The sequence below is a fragment of the Euprymna scolopes genome, chromosome 9, assembly GCF_053919585.1.
Source record: "Euprymna scolopes isolate OS-2025 chromosome 9, ASM5391958v1, whole genome shotgun sequence".
Lineage (NCBI taxonomy): Eukaryota > Metazoa > Mollusca > Cephalopoda > Sepiida > Sepiolidae > Euprymna > Euprymna scolopes.
In genome coordinates, this window is record NC_136490.1 from 117,040,446 (window position 1) to 117,064,670 (window position 24,225).

The 24,225-nt window shown below is 26.6% G+C and overlaps 1 protein-coding gene across 1 annotated transcript in view; it reads right to left on the reverse strand.

Annotated features, from left to right (window-relative positions):
* The window catches only part of LOC145284820 (uncharacterized), a 47,803-nt gene that overhangs the window by 16,285 nt on the left and 7,293 nt on the right, over nt 1–24,225 (reverse strand). The window contains exons 4-7 of the mRNA XM_080133783.1: nt 9,952–10,077; nt 4,830–4,890; nt 2,754–2,816; nt 293–338 (exon numbers count right to left, since the gene is read on the reverse strand). Of these exons, the coding sequence (XP_079989909.1) occupies nt 293–338; nt 2,754–2,816; nt 4,830–4,890; nt 9,952–10,077 (296 nt within the window). The remainder of the gene's footprint in view (nt 1–292; nt 339–2,753; nt 2,817–4,829; nt 4,891–9,951; nt 10,078–24,225) is intronic.

A 24,225-nucleotide genomic window follows, 5' to 3' on the forward strand; every position in this document is an offset into this window, starting at 1 on the left:
ATAATAAAAAAAACAACAGATATAACAATTTCTTTTTAATTATTATTTTAACCATTATTTATAAAGGTCACAAACTCAATCAAATCTATGGGCTAACAGGCGAAAAAGAATTCAAAATGAAATGGATTATTTAGTTTCTTATAGCTAATTTATGCTTTCTAAGAAAAATGATAATCAACTTCTTACAAAATTTCAAAAATTCCAGAGGGTGTATCATCAAAATTAAAACATCAATGAAGATTTATAAAATAGCTCACATATAAAAAATATTTAAGAAAAATATTTTGCTTACCTATTTGTTGCTAGAAAATAAGATGTCTGTGCAAGATCCTTGCTAGCTAAAATGAAAAATTGATATAAAATTAGATAAAAAGCAACAAAAACAAGAAAGACACCAAGAAGTTTTGACAGATCAATAACAAATGATTTATAATGAACGGATAGGCCCAGTATTTTCCTGGGAATGAATGAGAACTCCGTATCCCATATCATTTTGTTTTCTAATTGTTAATTTCCAAGTTCATACGTGCCCAACAGAAATGTAGATTCCATACTAGTTTTATGCTATTTGAAATTGTGGAATGCTTTTTTTTTTTTACACAGTGATCACCACTTATCAAGGCCCGGAAGTCACTCAGGGATAAGGGTTATTGCAAGTATATTACGTTAGTGTGGAGATTTGATGAAGTGTTTACTTAAGGGGGCGGTTCATTAGGAATTTGTTAACGTTGGACTTGTTTACGATTAAACTAATCTTTTTTTTTTTAATGTCTTTTCAAGTAAAAACAGTATTACTTAATCTTGAAAATGGTAATATATCTCAAAATTATGAAATTTGATCGACGAGAACATCCACTCTTAAAAAAAGAAACAAATGCACAGATAGAATCAAGTTGCTATTAATGTTGGGGACTCCATAAAAACAAGGGAGATAATTCACACTTCCCTTTTTGGCCATATTTCAACTATCAGTATGAAGTTAACAGCAAAATATACAACTTTCGGTAAAAATTACTTTTATGTATAAAAAATTATCTACTTGTTCAAATTTCGTGATTTTTGAATATGCTATTTTTAAGATGACCAGTAATATTGCTTTTGCTTATAAAAGGACACATTTCAAAAAATACCATAAACAAGCACTAATTGATACCTCTCTCTATGCAAGAAGATCTTTGGAGAAGTGAAAAAGTCAGAATGAATGAAATAATTTTATGTATTAAATAAAAATGCACATTTTTCCTTAAACATGCTTTTCAAAGTGGTGACAGTGTCGAACGGAAAATATGCATTTCTGAATTTTGAGATATGGATGGATTGATTTTTGGTATCATTTGGATTCTTTGAACTACTGTTCTCATTGTAGGTGTTCTGTTCATGTTTTGGTCAATATAACACCTGACCTTCAGGTGTATCTTGTCAAACTCATGGCATAGTGGATAAAGTACTTGGTAAAATTCAGCTGTAAAATTACACTCTTCTGGAGGCTGATGGTCTGATTCTCAGTGCAGGTGACACTCAAAAAATACAAATGTGAATTACTTAAGTCTTCTACTCTGTCATGGCTGACGGAATGGAAGCCTGCTACCACCATGGATTAAATAAAAGGTTTCATTAAAATTCTGTGTATATTCCCCAGAGTTCAACAAGATACACATGAAGAAGGTTGGAGATTACATTGGCAGAAACATGAAAATAATATTAAAGATGCGGACAGTAGTCTGAAGAATGTAATACAAGAAAAGATGTACATCTGAAGATTTTAGTTATCTCTCTATAATTGAGAATATAGAGGGAGGAAAAAGCAAAATCATTTTATTTCATATGACCAGTTCCAGATACACTGGCCTGTCAGCTAGAGAACACATTGACTGCATCTCTGCAGAGGGGCAAGATCCATTAATGGGGCCCACTTGTTGGTTGTGGCATGGTGACCTATGATGACTGAGGATTAGATCCTGGTGACTGAGCAGCTGATAACTACAAAACTAAAAGGCCATCAGCTGCAACAGTTCACTCCATCTCTTACTGATACTATACTGGAGGTTGGAGTAGTCAAATCCGATTCGCTGAACACATCAAGCCACAATTTGGAAGACAGCAACCCAACATGGCAAAGTCCAGATATACTTCAATAGCAGAAAGGATGGATTCCATGTGGCTCTGTCAATGGCAGGTGACAGAGTTTCTCCTTTAGCATCCAATTTTGAACTGAGGTCGGAGTTAATCCACCCTCTACATTATTGATACCACTAACACATTCCCAAATATATGATAGAAAGCGGTGAGTAAGGGGCAATCAATTTGAAAGATAGGAACTCGACATGGCTACGTCGAGACAAACTGATATACTTGGATAGTAGAAACGACGGAGCGCGGGTGCAAGAATCTCTACCAATGAGTAATGAACCAAAAAGATCATCATTGTAGTGGAACAACACCCTATTCACCTGGTCTTGCTCCATGTGAGTCTTTTCCTTTTCCTCCAAGTTCAAAGGGATCTGTTTTGATGGCATGGATCTGATGGACATCTCGGAAGACTCCTTCCAACAGTGCATAGTAACATGTCAGAGAAAAAATGGGAAAGTGCATTAGATTTGAGGGAAAAACCATCTAATTTTTTTGTTGTTTAAAAGTGAAATAAAGTGTAACACCAGTCACATTATTATGTTTTTTTGTTTTAGGCACCTCACCCATATTCTTTTTAAATTAGAACACGTTCTAGATAAAAATATTTTTGAAAAACCACTAACCTTTAATCATTTGGCAGGTTTTAACCACATGAGTATGTGGATGATCAACCATCAGGTCAAATCCTGTAAAAGGAAGGTGGAAAAAAAAAAGAAAAAGATGTAACATTCAAATGTATAAAATTGGACCAAATTTTTATACGAATAAATACTTTACTTTTTGACTCTTTATCTAAAATTATACTTGAAACCAGAAACTTTTAAGGAAATATCTAATACTAGACCTTTTGCCCATTAAAAGCAGACAAAAATTAGTCTGTTGACTTAAAATGGCTGCTTTATGCCAAATTGATGGTAAAAAGTGGAATGGACAGAAACATATCAGGGCTCTATGGACAAATTTATCTTTAGTTGACCTTTGACAACTAAATATTTTCGTTTACTCGCCAAATTGAAAAGTTACTAGCCAAACCCACGTGATTTTTGGAATATGATATCTTCGTTCTGTGATGATTATGTACATCAAAGTTTTTTCTGTATTTTTTTAATAAATGTAATTCTAAATATACAACAAATTTTATGTTGATACTTGAAGGTATAAACATTATATTTCTTCAGATGTTTTTTTTAACAGCCTTCATTAAAAAAAAAAAAAAAAAAAAAAAAAAAAAAAAAAAAAAAGAGTATATTGTTCTATTAAACTTTTATTGTTTAAATAATTTAACTATGTTCATTGTTTTAAACAAAAAAAAGTTGAAAAGATATTTTTCACTCAGTAGTGAGCTTTGGAAAATTGTCAGAAAAAAAAAAAAAAAAAAAAAAAAAAAAAAAAATCGCCAAAAGATCACTCGCAATATAGAGCCCTAGATATTGATTAATAAATAAGAATTTACATTATGTTTAGGAATTAAAAAAACATTTTACTCTATCAATTCAAAAAAAAAAAAAAAAAAAAAAAAAAAAAAAAAAAAAGAACATGTATATTTTTTTTATTCTTATATTTTCTTAAATTTAATTTTATGAAGAATTCCACAATAAAACATCCTAGCCCAATGCAACTGATTTTCCATTCCTCCTAAAACAGCTGATTAATCTAATTTTTTATTGTTTGGTGCATTGTTTATGTATATTTCTGCCACGAATTCAATAGATGGCCAGCACGAACAAAGAATCTGTAATAGCATTATACCATCTTTGTTCAAACTGAAACATACTTATATAAGCACATTGATTAGTATAGTTTTAGAATATATCTAACGATGAGAGCCTAATTCCAAAACCCTTGTAGGATTTTGTGACATTTCCATTTTTTTTTTTTTTAACATCTGGCACGGACACATATCCCTACAATATTATTGTACCATCTTAGAGCAGAACATATACTACACTTTAATTTGATCCCAGCCCGAAAGCAAAGAAAGTATATTGTAGTTTTATATTCGCAACAACAACAACATCAGATAAAATTTTAATTACTTATTTGCACTGCATCTTCAGCAATCAGATTTTACGAATAATAAAAGGCGGAGAGTGATAACATATGAAGTTGAAATTGCAGTGCTTCTATATTATAATAACAAAACAATATTGAATTTCAAGTGAAACAAGTGGTACCTACGTAATTATCAGATTTCAAATAGCAACATATCCAAAAATTATGAAAAACAATGTGGTAGAAAAATCATTATTAATGAAAAAATTTGAACTAAAGCAAATTAAAAAAAAAAAAAAAAAAAAAAAAAAAAAAAAAAGTTGACAAGGGAGATAATTTCTTTTGCTTACACCACATAATGATCATAAATTCAAAATGTCGGGACAAATTTTATTCTTTATTTAAACTTCATAGAGAACTTTTTCATTAATAATTATTTTTCTACCTTATCGTTTTTCATAATTTTTGGATATGTTACTATTTGCGACATGACAATTACGTAGGTATCATTTGTGTTACTTGAAATTCAATATTTTTTCGTTATCATATTATAGAAGCATCAAAATTACAGTAGCATGTCATATGCAAAAATTTATTGAATCTTATTTTCAAAATAAAATATGTCAACAAAAGAAAAAAAAAAGAAAAAAAAAGCAATATTTTATACTAATTTAATCAGAAAAGAGAGAAAAAACAAAAATACATACCCAACGTTGGCAGTAGAATATTTTCATTTTTAATTAATTCACTGCTCAAAAATAAATATGTCTGGAAGATAGAAAAGAAATAATACATTAAATTGATAATGAATAATATAAATAAACTATACACCAATAATGGATACATGATAAAAAAAATTTGATGGTAAAACCACGCATAGGGAATGGACATAAATTTGTGTAACATTCAATTATATTTTTATCATTCACTGACACCTAGCCACAATCTGTTAAGAAAATAGTTTTGGAACGACAATTCAATGAGGGAATATATCATATATATATTACACACACACACTGAAATTAGAAATCTCATCTCATTAATGAAAATATTTACAAAAATGAAAACATGCTCTAATAACTATTTATTGTAGGACACCTAAGTTTTATAACTTCTGCTTTAAGAATTTTTGATTGGCTAATGAACCTAATTAAATTTTAGGCTACTTTAATATATTTTAGAAATAGTATCTTTTGAGGTTTTATTTAGCTAATTTGAAATCTAGAACCTAAATACAAAATCTTGGAAATATGTCTAATCTTTTTCAAATCAAATATGGTGGAGTAAGATGGTTTCTTGTGTTTTGAATTCAATTATTTCTTGGAGGGGAGGGTGCCTATAAACACTACAACAAGTGTTTAGTTTTTATTTATTTATGTTTTTGCAGACTTTAAATATCTCCAGTTTTTTCTTCTACAAATCTTTTTTCATTTCATAAAAAAAAAAAAAAAAAAAAAAAAAATCCAAAAGCTTTTTTTTTTTTTTTTTTTTTTTTTTTTGAGGAACATCCATTGAAGTTGTTTAATGGTCTTCTGCTATTTAACAAAACATGTTTAAAACATAATTCACTCTTTTTTTGTTATGAAGTAAGTCCATCTGGTTTTGGAATGGTAAATAATAAATAATAACTAATGCTACATCTGTATAGATAAGAGATTTTCCAAAATCAATATATCTCAAACACACTTTCTTTGTTTTTGTTTTTTTTTGCTATAATTTTTTGAACAGCTCTTGCATATGAGTTATATTAAACTTCCAGATCACAATAGCATACATAAGCTGTTTGAAAGAAAACTATCAGAAATTTGATATTAAAAAAGACAAACTTCACATTTCACACATGCAGAATGCAAGATAAATATTGAAAGCAATTATATATATATATATATTATACACACACACACACACACATATGTATATACCCCCCCCCATAACAGGTAAAATTTCTCAAACAGAAGTTTCACACCATTTTTACATCCCTTTACAAAAATTAAAATCAAGTAATAGTAACATCTAGAATCCCTATTCTAATCAAAATCCATTAAAATTCCGGGAATCTTGTTTATTTAAATGCCTAATAACTATGGATCAAATTGAAGGCAAATTTTAAAATGATCCCTAAAAACCATTTAATAAATACATGAATAAAATACATACACCTTAAGTCCCAAAAACTGAAATTCAGAGAATATTTGTTGTTATAAAAATTTAACAAAAATCAAAGAAATCTGAATTTATAAGACTTTCACCCCTTCCTTTTTTTTTTTTAAAGATAAAAATACATTAAACTGAATGGTTTGTTCAAATTAACGAAAATCAAAAAATTAAATTTCAACGAAAAGCAATGTTATCTACTTAACGGTTACATTGAAAGTAGTAACATATCTAAAAATTATAGAAAGTGATTAAGTAGAAATTTAATTTATTAATGAAAATTGCTTTTGAAAGAATTTAAGTTTTACTTAAATAATAATCCTAAGAGTTTTTATGATAACAAGGGAGGTACCTGCATGAAGTCAGAAGATTTCAAAATTATAATGGATCTGGAAAGTAAATTTGTTTCATGTAATAACTTGGGTGCCCGGCGTTGCCCGGGTATTTGGAAGTGTGTGTTGAGCAAAAAAAGAAAAAGTGGTAGTAGTGATGCGAAAGCGGAAAAGAAAGTGAAAGAAAATCTGACGTTGAACCCATGACACTGACTGGAAGTTCGGATCAGGCAAAGTCAATCCAACCGATACGATGACTTGCAAAAAAGCTGCCCAGTTCAGGGTGAAGGAATTTATGTTTTTGGCCAATCAATATTTTGAGATTTATCGTCCGAAGGGTTGAGCTTCAAAATGATACCGATCTCATGAAAATCCATTGCCTCTGTTGAAAGTTTTAGGCAGACATACAAACATTTAAACAGATAGGTGAAATTTACATTATAGATGTAATTAATGTTACTAATTCTGATAATTCTTGATTATTAAGCAGATAAGATTGCTTTTAATTGAAATTTTGTTATTATTTCAAACACCAATAGAATATTACTCTTATACCAAAAAGTCATATCCCAAAATTTATATTTAGATAATTAGTTTAGATAAACATATATACATTTATATCATTACATTAGTTTCAGTCATTTTTATCAATTTGATTTAATTAAGAGTTGTGATGAATAACTATTTAGAAGCATTTCAATTTTAAAACTATTTTTCATGAACATTCTCAACACCATATAAAAAATAATTAAAATCTTAACTATTTAAAACAAAAGTTAGACGTGTATAAAGATAAAGTGTTAATTAGATCGAGAGGTACATTGATGATCAGTAATGGCGGAACTTGGGTAAGGTTTTCTTATTTAATGAGACTGCTCAACAGGAACTTATTCACATTAGATTTGAAAACCATGTTATAGTCAACTGGGAAGCAGTCCCATGGTATAGTGTTCCACATCCTGGTAGTTTTAAAAAAGAAACTTTGGAATTTTCGTTCAGTTTTATACACTGAAGAGTAAGGGAAATTACTGACAGTTGTTAGATGAATATTTGCTGCGAATGTTTGTATAGATTGAAGCTCAGTTGAGCACTTGTCACAAAAAATAAGGATAGAGCAGAGATAGATTTGCAACGTCTCTTCTGCGAGAAAAATGAAATAGGGAGGTGAAAGGTCTTCCTTCACTGTGGAGTAAACTCCAAATAATGATCATTATGAATTTTGGAATATAATATATACTCGCCTGGGTGCCCAGTGTTGCCCGGGTGTTTGGATGTGTGTGTTGAGTGCAAGAAAAAAAAAATGAAAAAAGTGATAGTCAGCAGGCAGGCTCAAACCCATACCGTGAAGGAGGAAAAAAACATATGAAAAAAAAAACAAACCAACAAAAACAAGTGACGTCTTTGTTGTTGCGCCCATCACCAAACTGGAAGTGGCAAAGGTTTAAATTAAGCCTGGTCAATCGAAAAGAGGGGATGACTTTCGAAAATCTTGGCAAAAAAGCGGCCCCTCCCTGTAGAAAAGCACCCGGTTGAGGGTAAAAGAGTTAATGTTTTTAGCCAATTTTTTTATATTTGTCGTCTGAAGGGTTGAGCTTCAAAACAATACCAATCTCATGAAAATATGTCGCTTCTGTTAAAAGTTTTAGGCAGACATATATTCATTTAAACAGACAGGCGAGATTTATATTATAGATGGATGACAAAGTTATTGAGAAGTTTTGTTATCTTAGTGATTAAAGTGGAGAACTTGAATACCTACAAGACACTCATCGATTGGCTAAGGATTCTCTGTACAGGATAACCTGGCATGAGCATACTACAAGTAAACACTGACTAAACATTCAAAATCAAATAGTATCGTGTCGCTATGGCTAGCCCATATTGGCTTTTACGAGGAATGGTGCACCTTCTGAAAGTGAAGTTACCTTAAGTAATGGAATGGGCCCCCTGATTTCTGAGAACTTCAACTAGAGTAAAATGAACAGGTGCTAGTGCAAAAGTTAACGTGTATGGAGTAAGTTTAGGGAACTTGTCTTAGAGCATTACCACTGTCGACCAGGGGAAGAGTTTCTTAGGTATGTGTAGAGTGTGATGATGTATGGAAGTTAAATGTAGCTGGTGAGAGTTCAGGATGTGTGTTACATGGAGAGAAATATGAAAATGATGTGATGGATGCACATCATATGAGATCTTGATATTATGACAACGTTGAAAGAATGGATGAGAGTTCTGGGTTATTAGATGTAGAACATTTTAAGTTAACAGAGGCCTAGTTTCATTAAAACATGTGAAAAAATGATAAAAATGGAGTAAAGAGAAACAGGAACAAATAAAGATCTGTCCAGTGTTTCCAAGACTAACCAGCATATGAAACGGGTGTTAAATTGAATTTAATGATTAAATGGAATTTGAAACCTCTACTTGAAAATTCCAATTTTGATGAATTTTTAACAGGTATTAAGCATCAATTAATAAATTCCTCTTGGGTTTCTTTGAAATATTTTAAAGAGATTTTAGTTTGGTTGTTTTATAGCACATAAATCCTTTTTGGGTGATTTAATGCTGAATCCAGTTATTTGGAAATAGTATTCATGTTGCATCCAGTTATTTTGTAGAAGTTTTTATTCTTCGAGCTCTTTGTATCTTCAATTGCTAGTTTCTAGTGTTTGGTTTGGTTATTTTATAGTGGATTTTATCGTTTTTGAACCTTGCAGAACATGAATGAGTTTTGCAATGGGAGAGGGAAAAGGATTCCAGTATTAATGTTTGAGACATTTTAAGTTAGGAAACCAGTCCAGAAGGGGGGGGGGAGATAGAAAGGGAAAGGGGAAGAAGGAAAAGAGGGAAAATGTGGGTTGTTGTTTATGTTTTTGGTTTTGCAGAACATAATAAAGTTTTGCAAAAGGAAGTAGAAAAACAAAAAAAGCATCAAGGTTAGGTGCATTTCGTCTCAGGAAGCCAATATCTTCAGACAGCCTGATCTGGTAGCACTAAAGAGATTTTAGAGTGTTGAACAGATGCACACCTTCCTATTTGGAAAGTCAAATATTTCAGATTTACATGATATTTGATTCAGTTATTAGACATTGTTTAAGATTTTTCTTTAAAATCAGATTTTGATATCAAAATAAAATATTAGGTTTAATAGCATATCTTAACTTTAATCTTTATAAAGGGAGAAAAACCATTGTTTGGTGATTTAATTTCATCATCAAATAAAATACCCACTCTCAAATGAATTTGTGTGTATATATATATATATATATATATATATATATATATATATATATATATATATATGTATGTGTGTCTATAAAAAATATAAAAAAAGCAATAAACTTACTTCTCCTTTTGTATCTAGTGTACCATCTCGATGTTGCAACATATAGGCCACTTTTGTTACATGTTCCAATTTTCGAGGCTGTTCTTCAATTTTGGCGGCGAGGTATAAGCAACCAGCACCTATATGCTGTTTGGAGGAAAGATGAAAAGAAATATGCACACATATATAAAATATATACATGGCTATAACATCAGATTTAATAAATGAAAGGATGCAGATGTGAAATGCATAAAAAACAAACTTTTGCAAAGATTAAAAGAGACATGCATAAACACGTCTGTGGAGTTATACAATTAAGAGAGATAAACAGTCATTGCATATGCCATCTGAATCAAAGCCCTGGTCTCAAAGGCAGAAGGTGATGCTGTCCATCAAAGAATGCAAATAGAAAAATAAGATTTTGAAAACTTGATCAAAATCAGGTTTAAATTGCCAATATTGTTGCACACAACTTCATGCTGTGAAAACCTTCAATTAGTGTGGCCTCTCTTAGTAGGATATGCTGCTGTACTGCACATGCAAATTATATGAAAACCCACTTCTCAATTTGAAATTTATTTTAATAGCGAGATGGAATGTAAAACAAAGTTCTAAGCCTAAAAATGTCTCAGAATTTTTGAGATGAGGATATAATTTGTATTGTTCGGAATATAACTCATCTTGATTGTTAAAATGTTTTTATTCAGTGTAATTTCTTTATGTGAAAGCATTTCATTCTTTTATGTATGTGTTTATGTGAAAGCATTTCATTTGTTTATGTATGTGTTTATGTGAAAGCATTTCATTTGTTTATGTATGTGTTTATGTGAAAGCATTTCATTTGTTTATGTATGTGTTTATGTGAAAGCATTTCATTTGTTTATGTATGTGTTTATGTGAAAGCATTTCATTTGTTTATGTATGTGTTTATGTGAAAGCATTTCATTTGTTTATGTATGTGTTTATGTGAAAGCATTTCATTTGTTTATGTATGTGTTTATGTGAAAAGAATTTCATCTTTATGTATGTGTTTATGTGAAAGCATTTCATCTTTATGTATGTGTTTATGTGAAAGCATTTCATCTTTATGTATGTGTTTATGTGAAAGCATTTCATCTTTATGTATGTGTTTATGTGAAAGCATTTCATTTCTTTACGTATGTGTTTATGTGAAAGCATTTCATTTCTTTATGTATGTGTTTATGTGAAACCATTTCATTTTTTTATGTATGTGTTTATGTGAAAGCATTTCATTTTTTTATGTATGTGTTTATGTGAAAGCATTTCATTTTTTTATGTATGTGTTTATGTGAAAGCATTTCATTTTTTATGTATGTGTTTATGTGAAAGCATTTCATTTTTTTATGTATGTGTTTATGTGAAAGCATTTCATTTTTTATGTATGTGTTTATGTGAATCCATTTGATTTTTTAATGTATGTGTTTATGTGAAAGCATTTCATTTTTTATGTATGTGTTTATGTGAAAGCATTTCATTTTTATGTATGTGTTTATGTGAAAGCATTTCATTTTTCTATGTATGTGTTTATGTGAAAGCATTTCATTTTTGTATGTATGTGTTTATGTGAAAGCATTTCGTTTTTTATGTATGTCTTTATGTGAAAGGAATTCAATTTTTTATGTATGTGTTTATGTGAAAGCATGTCATTTTTTTATGTATGTGTTTATGTGAAAGCATTTCATTTTTTTTATGTATGTGTTTATGTGAAAGCATGTCATTTTTTCATGTATGTGTTTATGTGAAAGCATTTCATTTTTTCATGTATGTGTTTATGTGAAAGCATTTCATTTTTTCATATATGTGTTTATGTGAAGCATTTCATTTTTTTATGTATGTGTTTATGTGAAAGCATTTCGTTTTTTATGTATGCCTTTATGTGAAAGAAATTCAATTTTTTATGTATGTGTTTATGTGAAAGCATTTCATTTTTTTTATGTATGTGTTTATGTGAAAGCATTTCATTTTCATGTATGTGTTTATGTGAAAGCATTTCATTTTCATGTATGTGTTTATGTGAAAGCATTTCATTTTTTCATGTATGTGTTTATGTGAAAGCATTTCATTTTTTTATGTATGTGTTTATGTGAAAGCATTTCATTTTTTTATGTATGTGTTTATGTGAAAGCATTTCATTTTTTATGTATGTGCTTATGTGAAAGCATTTCATTTTTATGTATGTGTTTATGTGAAAGCATTTCATTTTTATGTATGTGTTTATGTGAAAGCATTTCATTTTTGTATGTATGTGTTTATGTGAAAGCATTTCATTTTTGTATGTATGTGTTTATGTGAAAGCATTTCGTTTTTTATGTATGTCTTTATGTGAAAGAAATTCAATTTTTTATGTATGTCTTTATGTGAAAGCATTTCATTTGTTTATGTATGTGTTTATGTGAAAGCATTTCATTTTTTTATGTATGTGTTTATGTGAAAGCATTTCATTTGTTTATGTATGTGTTTATGTGAAAGCATTTCATTTCTTTATGTATGTGTTTATGTGAAAGCATTTCATTTCTTTATGTATGTCTTTATGTGAAAGAAATTCAATTTTTTATGTATGTGTTTATGTGAAAGCATTTCATTTCTTTATGTATGTGTTTATGTGAAAGCATTTCATTTTTTTATGTATGTGTTTATGTGAAACCATTTCATTTGTTTATGTATGTGTTTATGTGAAAGCATTTCATTTGTTTATGTATGTGTTTATGTGAAAGCATTTCATTTTTTTATGTATGTGTTTATGTGAAAGCATTTCATTTTTTTATGTATGTGTTTATGTGAAAGCATTTCATTTGTTTATGTATGTGTTTATGTGAAAGGATTTCATCTTTATGTATGTGTTTATGTGAAAGCATTTCATCTTTATGTATGTGTTTATGTGAAAGCATTTCATCTTTATGTATGTGTTTATGTGAAAGCATTTCATTTCTTTATGTATGTGTTTATGTGAAAGCATTTCATTTCTTTATGTATGTGTTTATGTGAAAGCATTTCATCTTTATGTATGTGTTTATGTGAAAGCATTTCATTTCTTTATGTATGTGTTTATGTGAAAGCATTTCATTTTTTTATGTATGTGTTTATGTGAAACCATTTCATTTGTTTATGTATGTGTTTATGTGAAAGGATTTCATCTTTATGTATGTGTTTATGTGAAAGCATTTCATCTTTATGTATGTGTTTATGTGAAAGCATTTCATCTTTATGTATGTGTTTATGTGAAAGCATTTCATCTTTATGTATGTGTTTATGTGAAAGCATTTCATTTTTTATGTGAAAGAAATTCAATTTTTTTATGTATGTGTTTATGTGAAAGAAATTCAATTTTTTTATGTATGTGTTTATGTGAAAGCATTTCATTTTTTTATGTATGTGTTTATGTGAAAGAAATTCAATTTTTTTATGTATGTGTTTATGTGAAAGAAATTCAATTTTTTTATGTATGTGTTTATGTGAAAGAAATTCAATTTTTTTATGTATGTGTTTATGTGAAAGAAATTCAATTTTTTTATGTATGTGTTTATGTGAAAGAAATTCAATTTTTTTATGTATGTGTTTATGTGAAAGCATTTCATTTTTTTATGTATGTGTTTATGTGAAAGCATTTCATTTTTTTATGTATGTGTTTATGTGAAAGCATTTCATTTTTTTATGTATGTGTTTATGTGAAAGCATTTCATTTTTTTATGTATGTGTTTATGTGAAAGCATTTCATTTTTTTATGTATGTGTTTATGTGAAAGCATTTCATTTTTTTATGTATGTGTTTATGTGAAAGCATTTCATTTTTATGTATGTGTTTATGTGAAAGCATTTCATTTTTATGTATGTGTTTATGTGAAAGCATTTCATTTTTATGTATGTGTTTATGTGAAACCATTTCATTTTTCTATGTATGTGTTTATGTGAAAGCATTTCATTTTTGTATGTATGTGTTTATGTGAAAGCATTTCGTTTTTTATGTATGTCTTTATGTGAAAGGAATTCAATTTTTTATGTATGTGTTTATGTGAAAGCATGTCATTTTTTTATGTATGTGTTTATGTGAAAGCATTTCATTTTTTTTATGTATGTGTTTATGTGAAAGCATTTCATTTTTTCATGTATGTGTTTATGTGAAAGCATTTCATTTTTTCATATATGTGTTTATGTGAAGCATTTCATTTTTTTATGTATGTGTTTATGTGAAAGCATTTCGTTTTTTATGTATGCCTTTATGTGAAAGAAATTCAATTTTTTATGTATGTGTTTATGTGAAAGCATTTCATTTTTTTTATGTATGTGTTTATGTGAAAGCATTTCATTTTTATGTATGTGTTTATGTGAAAGCATTTCATTTTTCTATGTATGTGTTTATGTGAAAGCATTTCATTTTTTCATGTATGTGTTTATGTGAAAGCATTTCATTTTTTTATGTATGTGTTTATGTGAAAGCATTTCATTTTTTTATGTATGTGTTTATGTGAAAGCATTTCATTTTTTATGTATGTGCTTATGTGAAAGCATTTCATTTTTATGTATGTGTTTATGTGAAAGCATTTCATTTTTGTATGTATGTGTTTATGTGAAAGCATTTCATTTTTGTATGTATGTGTTTATGTGAAAGCATTTCGTTTTTTATGTATGTCTTTATGTGAAAGAAATTCAATTTTTTATGTATGTGTTTATGTGAAAGCATTTCATTTTTTTATGTATGTGTTTATGTGAAAGCATTTCATTTTTTCATGTATGTGTTTATGTGAAAGCATTTCATTTTTTCATGTATGTGTTTATGTGAAAGCATTTCATTTTTTTATGTATGTGTTTATGTGAAAGCATTTCATTTTTATGTATGTGTTTATGTGAAAGCATTTCATTTGTTTATGTATGTGTTTATGTGAAAGCATTTCATTTGTTTATGTATGTGTTTATGTGAAAGCATTTCATTTGTTTATGTATGTGTTTATGTGAAAGCATTTCATTTGTTTATGTATGTGTTTATGTGAAAGGATTTCATCTTTATGTATGTGTTTATGTGAAAGCATTTCATCTTTATGTATGTGTTTATGTGAAAGCATTTCATCTTTATGTATGTGTTTATGTGAAAGCATTTCATTTCTTTATGTATGTGTTTATGTGAAAGCATTTCATTTCTTTATGTATGTGTTTATGTGAAAGCATTTCATTTTTTTATGTATGTGTTTATGTGAAAGCATTTCATTTTTTTATGTATGTGTTTATGTGAAAGCATTTCATTTTTTTATGTATGTGTTTATGTGAAACCATTTCATTTTTTTATGTATGTGTTTATGTGAAACCATTTCATTTTTTTATGTATGTGTTTATGTGAAAGCATTTCATTTTTTATGTATGTGTTTATGTGAAAGCATTTCATTTTTTTATGTATGTGTTTATGTGAAAGCATGTCATTTTTTATGTATGTGTTTATGTGAAAGACATTTCGTTTTTTATGTATGTGTTTATGTGAATCCATTTCATTTTTTAATGTATGTGTTTATGTGAAAGCATTTCGTTTTTTATGTATGTGTTTATGTGAAAGCATTTCATTTTTTATGTGAAAGAAATTCAATTTTTTTATGTATGTGTTTATGTGAAAGCATTTCATTTTTGTATGTATGTGTTTATGTGAAAGCATTTCGTTTTTTATGTATGTCTTTATGTGAAAGGAATTCAATTTTTTTATGTATGTGTTTATGTGAAAGCATTTCATTTTTTTTATGTATGTGTTTATGTGAAAGCATTTCATTTTTTTATGTATGTGTTTATGTGAAAGCATTTCATTTTTTTATGTATGTGTTTATGTGAAAGCATTTCATTTTTTTATGTATGTGTTTATGTGAAAGCATTTCATTTTTTTATGTATGTGTTTATGTGAAAGCATTTCATTTTTTTATGTATGTGTTTATGTGAAAGCATTTCATTTTTATGTATGTGTTTATGTGAAAGCATTTCATTTTTATGTATGTGTTTATGTGAAAGCATTTCATTTTTTATGTATGTGTTTATGTGAAAGCATGTCATTTTTTATGTATGTGTTTATGTGAAAGCATTTCATTTTTATGTATGTGTTTATGTGAAAGCATTTCATTTTTGTATGTATGTGTTTATGTGAAAGCATTTCGTTTTTTATGTATGTCTTTATGTGAAAGAAATTCAATTTTTTATGTATGTGTTTATGTGAAAGCATTTCATTTTTTTATGTATGTGTTTATGTGAAAGCATTTCATTTTTTTATGTATGTGTTTATGTGAAAGCATTTCGTTTTTTTATGTATGTGTTTATGTGAAAGCATTTCATTTTTGCATGTATGTGTTTATGTGAAAGCATTTCATTTTTTTATGTATGTGTTTATGTGAAAGCATTTCATTTTTTTATGTATGTGTTTATGTGAAAGCATTTCATTTTTTTATGTATGTGTTTATGTGAAAGCATTTCATTTTTTTATGTATGTGTTTATGTGAAAGCATTTCATTTTTTTATGTATGTGTTTATGTGAAAGCATTTCATTTTTATGTATGTGTTTATGTGAAAGCATTTCATTTTTTATGTATGTGTTTATGTGAAAGCATGTCATTTTTTATGTATGTGTTTATGTGAAAGCATTTAATTTTTATGTATGTGTTTATGTGAAAGCATTTCATTTTTGTATGTATGTGTTTATGTGAAAGCATTTCGTTTTTTATGTATGTCTTTATGTGAAAGAAATTCAATTTTTTATGTATGTGTTTATGTGAAAGCATTTCATTTTTTTTATGTATGTGTTTATGTGAAAGCATTTCATTTTTATGTATGTATTTATGTGAAAGCATGTCATTTTTTCATGTATGTGTTTATGTGAAAGCATTTCATTTTTTAATGTATGTGTTTATGTGAAAGCATTTCATTTTTTCATGTATGTGTTTATGTGAAAGCATTTCGTTTTTTTATGTATGTGTTTATGTGAAAGCATTTCATTTTTGCATGTATGTGTTTATGTGAAAGCATTTCATTTTTTTATGTATGTGTTTATGTGAAAGCATTTCATTTTTTTATGTATGTGTTTATGTGAAAGCATTTCATTTTTTTATGTATGTGTTTATGTGAAAGCATTTCATTTTTTTATGTATGTGTTTATGTGAAAGCATTTCATTTTTTTATGTATGTGTTTATGTGAAAGCATTTACATTTTTTCATGTATGTGTTTATGTGAAAGCATTTCATTTTTTCATGTATGTGTTTATGTGAAAGCGTTTCATTTTTTCATGTATGTGTTTATGTGAAAGCATTTCATTTTTTCATGTATGTGTTTATGTGAAAGCATTTCATTTTTTCATGTATGTGTTTATGTGAAAGCATTTCGTTTTTTTATGTATGTGTTTATGTGAAAGCATTTCGTTTTTTCATGTATGTGTTTATGTGAAAGCATTTCATTTGTTTATGTATGTGTTTATGTGAAAGCATTTCGTTTTTTATGTATGTGTTTATGTGAAAGCATGTCATTTTTTCATGTATGTGTTTATGTGAAAGCATTTCATTTTTTTGTGTATGTGTTTATGTGAAAGCATGTCATTTTTTCATGTATGTGTTTGTGAAAGCATTTCATTTTTTCATGTATGTGTTTATGTGAAAGCATTTCATTTTTTTATGTATGTGTTTATGTGAAAGCATTTCATTTTTTTATGTATGTGTTTATGTGAAAGCATTTCATTTTTTTATGTATGTGTTTATGTGAAAGCATTTCGTTTTTTATGTATGTGTTTATGTGAAAGCATTTCGTTTTTTATGTATGTGTTTATGTGAAAGCATTTACATTTTTTTAATGTCGGTTTATTTGAAAGTATTTTTTTCATGTATGTACTTATGTGAAAGCATTTTATTTTATTTTATGCCTATGTTTATGTGAAAACATTTCATTTTTTGATGTCGATGTAAGAGCATTTTTTTTTATTTTATGATAAATATCTTATTTTTATGCATGTGGATAGATGATAAATTTGTTATTTTTATGCATGTGGATAGATGATAAATATTTAGTTTTATGCATGTGGATGGATGATTAATATTTTAGTTTTGTGCATGTGGATAGATGATAAATATTTTAGTTTCGTGCATGTGGATAGATGATAAATATGTTATTTTTATGCATGTGGATAGATGATTAATGTTATTTTTATGCATGTGGATAGATGATAAATATGTTATTTTTATGCATGTGGATAGATGATAAATATGTTATTTTTATGCATGTGGATAGCGTATAAATTTGTTATTTTTATGCATGTGGATAGATGATAAATATGTTATTTTTATGCATGTGGATAGATGATAAATATTTTATTTTTATGCATGTGGATAGATGATAAATATTTTATTTTTATGCATGTGGATAGATGATAAATATTTTATTTTTATGCATGTGGATAGATGATAAATATTTTATTTTTATGCATGTGGATAGATGATAAATATTTTATTTTTATGCATGTGGATAGATGATAAATATGTTATTTTTATGCATGTGGATAGCGTATAAATTTGTTATTTTTATGCATGTGGATAGATGATAAATATGTTATTTTTATGCATGTGGATAGATGATAAATATTTTATTTTTATGCATGTGGATAGATGATAAATATTTTATTTTTATGCATGTGGATAGATGATAAATATTTTATTTTTATGCATGTGGATAGATGATAAATATTTTATTTTTATGCATGTGGATAGATGATAAATATTTTATTTTTATGCATGTGGATAGATGATAAATATTTTATTTTTATGCATGTGGATAGATGATAAATATTTTATTTTTATGCATGTGGATAGATGATAAATATTTTATTTTTATGCATGTGGATAGATGATAAATATTTTATTTTTATGCATGTGGATAGATGATAAATATTTTTATGCATGTGGATTGATGATAAATATTTAGTTTTATGCATGTGGATAGATGATAAATATTTTAGTTTTGTGCATGTGGATAGATGATAAATATTTTAGTTTTGTGCATGTGGATAGATGATAAATATGTTATTTTTATGCATGTGGATAGCGTATAAATTTGTTATTTTTATGCATGTGGATAGATGATAAATATGCTATTTTTATGCATGTGGATAGATGATAAATATTTTATTTTTATGCATGTGGATAGATGATAAATATGCTATTTTTATGCATGTGGATAGATGATAAATATGCTATTTTTATGCATGTGGATAGATGATAAATATGCTATTTTTATGCATGTGGATAGCGTATAAATTTGTTATTTTTATCCATGTGGATAGATGATAAATATGTTATTTTTATGCATGTGGATAGATGATAAATATTTTATTTTTATGCATGTGGATAGATGATAAATATTTTATTTTTATGCATGTGGATAGATGATAAATATTTTATTTTTATGCATGTGGACAGATGATAAATATTTTATTTTTATGCATGTGGATAGATGATAAATATTTTATTTTTATGCATGTGGATAGATGATAAATATTTTATTTTTATGCATGTGGATAGATGATAAATATTTTAGTTTTGTGCATGTGGATAGATGATAAATATTTTAGTTTTGTGCATGTGGATAGATGATAAATATGTTATTTTTATGCATGTGGATAGCGTATAAATTTGTTATTTTTATGCATGTGGTTAGATGAAAAATATTTTATTTTTATGCATGTGGTTAGATGAAAAATATGCTATTTTTATGCATGTGGATAGATGATAAATATGCTATTTTTATGCATGTGGATAGATGATAAATATGCTATTTTTATGCATGTAGATAGATGATAAATATGCTATTTTTATGCATGTTGATAGATGATAAATATGTATTTTTATGTATGTGGATAGATGATACATATGTATTTTTATGCATGTGGATAGATGATAAATATGTTATTTTTATGCATGTGGATAGAGGATTAATATGTTATTTTTATGCATGTGGATAGATGATAAATATTTTATTTTTATGCATGTGGATAGATGATAAATATGTATTTTTATGAATGTGGACAGATGATAAATATTTTATTTTTATGCATGTGGATAGATGATAAATATTTTATTTTTATACATGTGGATAGCGTATGAATATGTTATTTTTATGCATGTGGATAGATGATAAATATGTTATTTTTATGTATGTGGATAGACGATAAATGTTATTTTTATGCATGTTGATAGATGATAAATATGTATTTTTATGTATGTGGATAGATAAAAAATATGTATTTTTATGTATGTGGATAGATGATAAATATTTTAGTTTTATTATTGTGGATAGATGATAAAAATGTTATTTTTATGAATGTGGATAGATGATAAATTTTATTTTTATGCATGTGGATTGATGATAAATATTTTATTTTTATGCATGTGAATAGATGATGAATGTTATTTTTATGCATGTGGATAGATGATAAATATGTATTTTTATGTATGTGGATAGATGATAAATATGTTATTTTTATGCATGTGGATAGATGATAAATATGTTATTTTTATGCATGTGGATAGATGATAAATATGTTATTTTTATGCATGTGGATAGATGATAAATATGTTATTTTTATGCATGTGGATAGATGATAAATATGTTATTTTTATGCATGTGGATAGATGATTAAATGTTCTTTTTATGCATGTGGATAGATGATTAAATGTTCTTTTTATGCATGTGGATAGATGATAAATATGTTATTTTTATGTATGTGGATAGATGATAAATATTTGAGTTTTATTCATGTGGATGGATGATAAATATTTTATTTTTATGCATGTGAATAGATAATAAAAATTTTAGTTTTATTCACGTGGATAGATGATAAATATTTTATTTTTATGCATGTGGATAGATGATAAATATTTTAGTTTCATTCATGTGGAAAGATGATAAATATTTTAGTTTCATTCATGTGGATAGATTGTAAATATTTTATTTTTATGCATGTGGATAGATTGTAAATATTTTATTTTTATGCATGTGGATAAATGAAAAATATTTTATTTTTATGCATGTGGATAGATGATAAATATGTAATTTTTATGCATATGGATAGATGATAAAAATGTTATTTTTATGCACATGGATAGATGATAAAAATGTTATTTTTATGCATGTGGATAGATGAAAATTTTTTATTTTTATGACTGTGGATAGATGAAAAATTTTTATTTTTATGACTGTGGAGAGATGATAAATTTTAATTTTTATGGATGTGGATTGATGATAAATATTTTATTTTTATGTATGTGGATGGATAATAAATATTTTGTTTTTATGCATGTGGATAGATGATAAATATTTTAGTTTTTATGCATGTGGATAGATGATAAATATGTATTTTTATGCATGTGGATAGATGATAAATATGTATTTTTATGCATGTGGATAGATGATAAATATGTATTTTTATGCATGTGGATAGATGATAAATATGTATTTTTATGCATGTGGATAGATGATAAATATTCTATTTTTATGCATGTGGATAGATGATAAATATTCTATTTTTATGCATGTGGATGGACGATACATATTTTATTTTTATGCATGTGGATAGATGATTAATTTTTATTTTTATGCATGTGGATAGATGATAAATTTGTTATTTTTATGCATGTGGATAGATGATAAATTTGTTATTTTTATGCATGTGGATAGATGATAAATTTGTTATTTTTATGCATGTGGATAGATGATAAATTTGTTATTTTTATGCATGTGGATAGATGATAAATATGTTATTTTTATGCATGTGGATAGATGATAAATTTGTTATTTTTATGCATGTAGATAGATGATTAATTTTTATTTTTATGCATGTGGATAGATGATAAATTTTTATTTTTATGCATGTGGATACATGATAAATTTTTATTTTTATGCATATGGAAAGATGATAAATTTTATTTTTATGCATGTGGATAGATGATAAATTTGAATTTTTATGCATATGGATAGATGATAAATTTGAATTTTTATGCATATGGATAGATGATAAATTTGAATTTTTATGCATATGGATAGATGATAAATTTTTATTTTTATGCATATGGATAGATGATAAATTTTTATTTTTATGCATGTGGATAGATGATAAAAATTTTAGTTTTATTCACGTGGATAGATGATAAATATTTTATTTTTATGCATGTGCGTAGATGATAAATATTTTATTTTTATGCATGTGGATAGATGATAAATATTTTAGTTTCATTCATGTGGATAGATTGTAAATATGTTATTTTTATGCATGTGGATAGATTGTAAATATTTTATTTTTATGCATGTGGATAAATGAAAAATATTTTATTTTTATGCATGTGGATAGATGATAAATATGTAATTTTTATGCATATGGATAGATGATAAAAATGTTATTTTTATGCACATGGATAGATGATAAAAATGTTATTTTTATGCATGTGGATAGATGAAAATTTTTTATTTTTATGACTGTGGATAGATGAAAAATTTTTATTTTTATGACTGTGGATAGATGAAAAATTTATATTTTTATGACTGTGGAGAGATGAAAAATTTTTATTTTTATGACTGTGGAGAGATGAAAAATTTTTATTTTTATGACTGTGGAGAGATGATAAATTTTAATTTTTATGGATGTGGATTGATGATAAATATTTTATTTTTATGTATGTGGATGGATAATAAATATTTTGTTTTTATGCATGTGGATAGATGATAAATATTTTAGTTTTTATGCATGTGGATAGATGATAAATATGTATTTTTATGCATGTGGATAGATGATAAATATGTATTTTTATGCATGTGGATAGATGATAAATATGTATTTTTATGCATGTGGATAGATGATAAATATTCTATTTTTATGCATGTGGATAGATGATAAATATTCTATTTTTATGCATGTGGATGGACGATACATATTTTATTTTTATGCATGTGGATAGATGATTAATTTTTATTTTTATGCATGTGGATAGATGATAAATTTGTTATTTTTATGCATGTGGATAGATGATAAATTTGTTATTTTTATGCATGTGGATAGATGATAAATTTGTTATTTTTATGCATGTGGATAGATGATAAATTTGTTATTTTTATGCATGTGGATAGATGATAAATTTGTTATTTTTATGCATGTGGATAGATGATAAATATGTTATTTTTATGCATGTGGATAGATGATAAATTTGTTATTTTTATGCATGTGGATAGATGATTAATTTTTATTTTTATGCATGTGGATAGATGATAAATTTTTATTTTTATGCATGTGGATAGATGATAAATTTTTATTTTTATGCATATGGATAGATGATAAATTTTTATTTTTATGCATGTGGATAGATGATAAATTTTTATTTTTATGCATGTGGATAGATGATAAATTTGAATTTTTATGCATATGGATAGATGATAAATTTGAATTTTTATGCATATGGATAGATGATAAATTTTTATTTTTATGCATATGGATAGATGATAAATTTTTATTTTTATGCATGTGGATACATGATAAATTTTTATTTTTATGCATATGGATAGATGATAAATTTTTATTTTTATGCATGTGGATAGATGATAAATTTGAATTTTTATGCATATGGATAGATGATAAATTTGAATTTTTATGCATATGGATAGATGATAAATTTGAATTTTTATGCATATGGATAGATGATAAATTTTTATTTTTATGCATATGGATAGATGATAAATTTTTATTTTTATGCATGTGGATAGATGATAAAAATTTTAGTTTTATTCACGTGGATAGATGATAAATATTTTATTTTTATGCATGTGGGTAGATGATAAATATTTTATTTTTATGCATGTGGATAGATGATAAATATTTTAGTTTCATTCATGTGGATAGATTGTAAATATTTTATTTTTATGCATGTGGATAGATGATAAATATGTAATTTTTATGCATATGGATAGATGATAAAAATGTTATTTTTATGCACATGGATAGATGATAAAAATGTTATTTTTATGCATGTGGATAGATGAAAATTTTTTATTTTTATGACTGTGGATAGATGAAAATTTTTTATTTTTATGACTGTGGAGAGATGATAAATTTTAATTTTTATGGATGTGGATTGATGATAAATATTTTATTTTTATGTATGTGGATGGATAATAAATAATTTGTTTTTATGCATGTGGATAGATGATAAATATGTATTTTTATGCAAGTGGATAGATGATAAATATTCTATTTTTATGCATGTGGATAGATGATAAATATTCTATTTTTAT